This window comes from Alosa pseudoharengus, unplaced genomic scaffold, assembly GCF_046254945.1.
Source record: "Alosa pseudoharengus isolate Yale_2024_CS ecotype anadromous, Long Island Sound unplaced genomic scaffold, YU_APseudo_1.1 YU_APseudo_1.1_scf_7, whole genome shotgun sequence".
Lineage (NCBI taxonomy): Eukaryota > Metazoa > Chordata > Actinopteri > Clupeiformes > Clupeidae > Alosa > Alosa pseudoharengus.
The window spans coordinates 22,686,382-22,693,119 of NW_027468859.1; the positions used below are offsets into that span (position 1 = coordinate 22,686,382).

At 38.8% G+C, this 6,738-nt stretch overlaps 1 protein-coding gene across 1 annotated transcript; it reads right to left on the minus strand.

Moving 5' to 3' along the window:
- Positions 1 to 893: 893 nt before the first annotated feature.
- Positions 894 to 3,560, minus strand: LOC143109653 (uncharacterized). The gene is made up of 6 exons (XM_076272437.1): positions 3,430 to 3,560; positions 3,251 to 3,344; positions 2,798 to 3,124; positions 2,448 to 2,634; positions 2,212 to 2,339; positions 894 to 1,654 (listed from the first exon to the last, which is right to left on the minus strand). Exons 1-6 carry the CDS (start codon positions 3,468 to 3,470, stop codon positions 1,337 to 1,339), a joined length of 1,095 nt encoding a protein of 364 aa, XP_076128552.1. The 5' UTR covers positions 3,471 to 3,560; the 3' UTR covers positions 894 to 1,336.
- Between the last annotated feature and the right edge of the window lie 3,178 nt (positions 3,561 to 6,738).

The following is a 6,738-nucleotide window of genomic DNA, read 5'->3' on the forward strand; positions in this document are numbered from 1 at the left end:
GGTGGGAAAACGCATGGGACTCAGCGCTGTCCTATTGCGTGCAGAGGGAATTTGAAAGACAACCCATTATCCCGCCCCTCGGACTGAGCACTGCGAACGGTGAGTGCCCAGACCCTACATTTTAATGTGGGTCTGCCTCGACAGGCTGACTGCCAGTGTCATCAAAATAAGAAGTCTTGACACCATCGTTTATGAACAAGATAGTCAAATGGCTTTGTCATGTTTTCATTATGACAGTTTATTCTCTCAGTGTTTTTCAATGCAAAAAAAGGTCAGAACTCGGTGACACTACCTGAAAATGCTCAAGACAGCACTATACAGTACTTGTACAGCCATTTGAAAACTACAGTAAAGTTACAAATTGCTGTAGATAGGGGAGTAAGTGAGTACAAGACACTGAATATGTACGTTTCACAGTTTTACATGCTCTTTGCAATTCTACAGCATTGTGACAGAATTTGATAACTAGTTCACCAATTTTATATGTAATGACTCAAGCAATGAAATGAAGACTATTAGTTTTATTGGGAATGACTATTCAGCATCCATTAGTATAGTTCATTTTGACTGACATGACAAAGCAACTGATACATGTTCAAAAGCATTTGCAATTTGTTCAGAGGAAGGAGAAATTGCTACTACAGTGGGTCCCACACAGTAAATTTAATAGTGTTAAATTGACTCCTATAGAGTTGATTTTAACACTGTTAAAGATAACATATGGTCCCATTCCCGATAGTGTCAAGTTTACTCTAACACCAGTGTTAATTCATCAGTGTATATTTAACAACAATAGGTGTAAAAAAAATAACACTTATTGAGTCACACTTTTCAACAATAGGTGTAAAAAATAACACTTATTGAGTCACACTTTTCACTGGCAAGTGTCAAATTATAATAAAACACGTGTTCAATATTTCAGTTTCAGTTTTTATTGGAGGTTTACATGACTTCTAAATGAAGACACAATTCAGCACAATATATTTGAAATCATCCTGTGTGCCATATGTCATCTGCAAGTCGAATGTTTTATGGTACACAAGTTCATTTACTCTGATAATTTTCCATTCCTTAACCTCTTTGAAACTGACTTGAAATGAATGAAAATGTTCATCAAAACAACATGTCTGTAACACAACACAGATTAAAAGAACCATTTAATCTTGTACAAAAATGTCTCTAATTTCACAAAACGTAGGAAGATCATTGTCAACACCACTGCAAATAATCAACTTTGCTAGAGTCTTAGTTACATTTAAAAAAAATTTCAGTTGTTTTTTGAATCCACATATTACAGACCACCTAGCTTATAGATTAGTAGTACTCAACAGCTAATTTAGTGGAGCAATCTTGCTCTGAGTTCAGCGACCCGAGGAGTCTCTCTAACCTTCCCTATGTCTATTTCAAAAATTGTGGTCTGAATGAAAGTGTAAATTTTGTACAGTGCGTTGTTGTAGGATGTGCCAAATACAAAGTGAGCTTTGAAAAGTTCATCAAATGCTCCAACAGCACTCACAGCCTGACACGCCATGGCTTGCTTGTCCAGTATGATGTAGTAGGCATGGATGCGACTTTTCTTGGTACCGATGGCAAGAAGATATGGCTGTCTTCTCTCTTCGATAGAATCAAGGTGTTGTTGTATGCTGGTTCCTGTCTGTCGATGACACAGAAACAAAAGACATTTGTTCAATTTCAGGTCAATCTGGATGTTTTAATTGATTGATGAGCAGCCTGAAAAGCATAGCGCTGCTCATTACTGAGCCTCACAATCTCAAATAAATAATCATAAAACATAAAAATCCAATGTAACACTATTTTACATGGTTCAATACATAATTGATTTAGTACAGTCGAACAGTCTGTAATATACAATTTATTTACATAGTTCTCATCCTAAATAATCTATGTACAATGTAAATATCCTGTATATGAGATCAGACTATGTAAAATAGTATATTAAGCTTCCGAGAGAGAGAGAGAGAGAGTGAGAGTGAGATAGATAGATAGATAGATGTGCTGAGGTGCTCTATGATAGTGATGGTGGTGCAATAAATATTAAATATGGCTGATTGTAGGCCTGGTAGAAGAGACCTATAGCTTTGAAAAAACCAACATATTAGCATTATAATGAATTATGTCTGTAGTGCAGGCTGGATTTCTAATGCAATAGTTTTACTGCTGGATGTAACATTGATTCACTGTTGGGCTAACCTTCTGAAACACCACAAGAAGCTTCTCCGCTCGAGCCGCCGAAATTTTGCCAGGTCGCTTGCGTCCCTGTGCTGATGGTGGAAATAGATACAGGAGGAGGAGGATTGCAGACATGTCACTGTCCCATCCTAAAACACAAACAGACACACACAAAACAATATGACCAATAGGCTGGTTGAACCAAAGAATGTTGGTGCAGTTTAGACTAAACAATACATATAAGTATAAATCCTTACCACTATCTTCATGATCACTATTGGCAAGGTCAGATGATTCAGCAACATCAATGAGTTCTTGGAGCTCAGCTGTGCGGTGTAGTCCCTTGCTTTGGGCAATAATTTTGTCTTTGAAGGCGGTGGGCCATCTCTCCTTAAATTTGTTGCTTGTTGCAGCTCCAAACAGCTCCACAGAGTCCTGTTCAATCTTGGATGGAAAAAGAGAGTTGTTTTTGAGACAATAAAACTATCAATGCAAACTTGATTCTCAAAATATGTCCACTGTATTTTAAAGTTTGGCCACTGTGAAATGTCAATGTTACCCAAATTAAACCATAGATGCATGTATCCACCTGAAAATAATTACTTACTAGGCCTTTCACATCTTTGAAACGTGAGAATTCTGCCAGGACATCGCCACATCTGTCTGGATCTTCAATCATATTCCTTCGATACCGAAAGGTACTCTTCATTTTCTGCTTGACTATTTCTTCATCGGCACTATGCTTCATCAGGGAGATTGCATTGATGCAGTCTTCATCAGAGTGTTGTGAAGTGCCTGCAACTTGTCTTTGTGCCGTTGGACCTCCATCAAATGTCTGGACTTTTCCTAATTTCCTGTCCGAGCTGTTTCTCTGGACTGTCTTTATTCGCCAACTGAGGTAACCATGGCCACTCTGGGAATCATAGTAATGTTCCTATCGGTGAAACAAAAGTTTAAAAGGCTGTTCATAGCTGCAAATAGGTGAAGGGTCAACAAGTGAGTATCATGTATGGACGAGTGTGTGTGTGTGTTGGGGGTGTACAAATGTCAAACAACTTACATAGCCATGTTTGGTTTGGGGATCCCTCAGGTATGGAAAGAGCTCAATAATTCCCCTCGCATACATTTCTCGTATATTGCGTGATGGCATTTTTCTGAGGAAACAAACATTTTGTTTAATTAATTACATACATGCATAGCATAAGAGGAGATTATGTGTTCATCACTCATGACACTCACCCATGCTTCTCCACCATCTCAGCTACTAGAATGTTCACCATTTTCCGCCGTGTGGCGTCTGACAACGTTTTTGTTCTGTCATACTCCCTAATGACATTATCACCACCAGGTTTCTTGCGAAGAATTTCGTCAACCAACTAGGAAAACAACAATGAGAGAGAGCTCTTATTTCAGGGTATATGCAGGAATCATAGAGTTGAATTTACTACTTTTTACTACCTTTTTTACTACCTCCTCAATATGTTTTACTACCAACACGACATCAAGCAGCAGCCCTTTTTTTTTGGGGGGGGGGGGGGTGATACCACTTACTACTTGCTATAAGGTATGTGTTTTTTTTGTAGTGTCGAGGAGTTCAGTTTCAGTTGTCCTTACCTTAACCCTAGCTCTTGAGTTATCCTAACCAGCCCTTAGCCCTAATAAGGTGAATGATAACCTTGGCACAAATGACGCTAAAACACCAAACATGTGTGGTGAAAAATGAAGAACAAACACCGAATACCCCCCCCCCAAAAAAAAAACAAACAAACAAAAAAAAACAACTCCAGTCTAAGGATAGGCCCAGAAATCTATTTATATGGATAAAGCCATTATTATTGGTATGGTATTGTTGTTGCACATTTGACACAAAGCAGTCCGTGAAAACATGCACATCAGTGGACTGCTTTACTGAAAATTGAAAACTATGATTTCATTGCATTACTCAGCATGGATGCAAGATGCTTGCATGATAAATACTTCCCAAAACAACAGTTAGGTAGGGAGGTAAGGATGCCATTTAGGAGTGTAAATCAAGTTTAATCACAATTTGATAAAATATAGATTCTTTAAGCCATTGATTTGATTCTTTTCAATACTTCAAAATGTGTAGCAATGCGATTCGATGCATTACTGGTCTGTTGTCGATAGGAAATGATAGATTTTGGTTAGTTTTCATGGATTCAAATGCCAATATTATAGGCTAAATTATAGGCCAAATACTGAACATTGACTGTGGAATCAAGTAGGTTACAGAGTTTCTTTCCCCCCCTAAAACCTCCTGTCACTAGCTAGATGCTTTCAAATTTAACAATGTTTTAAACTCATATGTTGCAGTTTTCTGTCACTGCAATAAAACTAGCCTATTTGGAATATTTTGTAGGCCTGCTGTTCCTTTTATGAGAACAATTTAACTGATCAAGTTTTCATAGGCTATTGAATGATTTAAATGTGAATGCCATAAACTTAATTCGCCATCAACTTTAGCGTGGTTCTTCTGTCATCTAAATGCAGTGTTTTGTAGGCTATTCAAAGAATTTCACGTTCATCACTCAGTTGTGGTGTAGGTCTGTCTTGAGTGATCGCTGTCCCTTTAAATGTCTGGGACTTTAAATAACGGGACTTTTAAACTGCATGCTGTTTTTGTTGATGCACCGTCTTTGATTCAGTTTTCTACCGTTTTAATAAATGACACGCGCACTTGCGTGGTTAAAACTAAGGAATTGTTTTCACTCGTTTTCTTGCAATTCCGTAACATTAGATACTAGGTCTAGGTTACGTTAAAAAAAATTTGTCGGTTACTATGTCAGTGACTAGTTCGAACTTTGTTACTGATGGGCTAGGTGGAATTTTATTGCACGGTTCTGGATGATCACAGTCAGATGGAAGCGCTACCGTCAGCTGAACGAAAGCTTACACTAGTCAAGTCCATAGTTGTTAAAACTTCCAGCTGAAGTAGCCTAGTGTAAACTGAGAGAGTTGCCTCCTAATGGAGTGAGTGTAGCCTATATTTTTTTAGCTGCTATCAGAGTGATAGGCTAGCCTAGGCCTACATCTACCGCTCCTTTGCTACATGAACAAATATTATTAGATGAGTGACAGAAGCACCGGACACCGGACCAGCAGGCCCATATGATAAACGCTGCTCTGGTAGCCTGCGGTAGGGCCTAGATGACGTGAAAAACGTGAGAGTCGCCGAAAAGCATCCCTGCATCCCTGGCCCCTAAAAAACTCTTCGGATCTGCACGATTCATATAAGTCGCCCAAAGCAACGTGAAGGAGTCACCGAAAAGCGCGTTGTTTGTATCCCTGTAATATCAACTGAAGCAAAAAGGCGAAAATTTTGTTTGTTGGCGTCGCTGATAGGCTGTCAACCACGGAACTCTACACAGTTTACTTCTACATCATTGCTATCGACTCCGACTCACTCAGGTCCTGTTAGCACGTATATATTTTTTAATTAGGCAAGATGCAGTTAAAACATGTAGACACAAATATTAAGCAAAAAATGTAAAATCATATATTGAGGTGGTGATGAGAAATTTACTACCAAGTCAAATTGCATTTATTACCTTTTACTACCTTTCAAGGGCCTTAATTTTGGTAGATTCTATTTACTACCTTTTACTACCTTTTACTACCGCGCGGACACCCTGTATTTTAGCCTGCGGCAGTCATTGCACATGACTACCACACACATGCAAATTTGTTTAGCTTCAACGTCTTTTCAGCAAAACTCAAGACAGCAGGATGGAGGACTTGCTAATAAATGCTTATTTGTGAGCACATGACAGGCAAATTGAACTTTGCAGTGGGCAAGCAGGGTTGTGGATTTCCAGCTGGCAACAGGGCATGAATTATCTTTCATTTGGGAACTTACTCTAGGTATTTTGTTGTACTGAGAAAAATGTCTCAATTAGCTAGGACAAGGTTGAATAATTTGGAGCTAATATGCCACAAAAAGGATACTTACAGCATGGGCATCAGACCTATTTAGTCTGGACCGTTTCCGCTGGGGACTTTCATCGCTCAGAATGACAGTGGAGTCCGTATCAGAGTCATCTCGACTTGCATCTAGTGTCGGCTGGCCAACAGCTGGTCCCTCAGAAACAAAACCTGCATAGCAATATTTTACGTTAAGCTTGACAACCATTTTTATAACAGGTAAAAAAGGTCTCCTAAAAATCCAACCCAAGGACATACAGGTTGCATCATCTGTTCTACACCCATGTCCTATTTAGATAATTGACATTCTTAATACAGAGTATAATTCTGTTTCCCCACATTGAGTTGTCAACATGGAAAAATAATTCAATAGCTATCAGCCTGTTAAAAACAAACAAACATGACATTGATTAGACAATACAAACCTTCAGAGACAACATCAATGGATAGCTCATAAACACCAGTATTTGCACCTATCACTTCTCCAAACACCTCCTCTTCAACCTCAGTGTTGGAGTCATCAAAGAGCTTCGCATCAGGCAATTGGCTGAGGGAGATGCCAAACTTCTGGAATGCTGGGAATACAAACATAATGAGCACATTTTC

Coding starts and splice junctions, on each gene's coding strand:
- LOC143109653 (XM_076272437.1), bottom strand. CDS start 3,470: ATGGTGAACATTCTAGTAGCTGAGATGGTGGAGAAGCATGG. Junction 3,345..3,429: donor GAGATGGTGGAGAAGCATGG/GTGAGTGTCATG, acceptor TTGTTTCCTCAG/AAAAATGCCATCACGCAATA. Junction 2,340..2,447: donor TAGTGATCATGAAGATAGTG/GTAAGGATTTAT, acceptor TTTGTGTTTTAG/GATGGGACAGTGACATGTCT.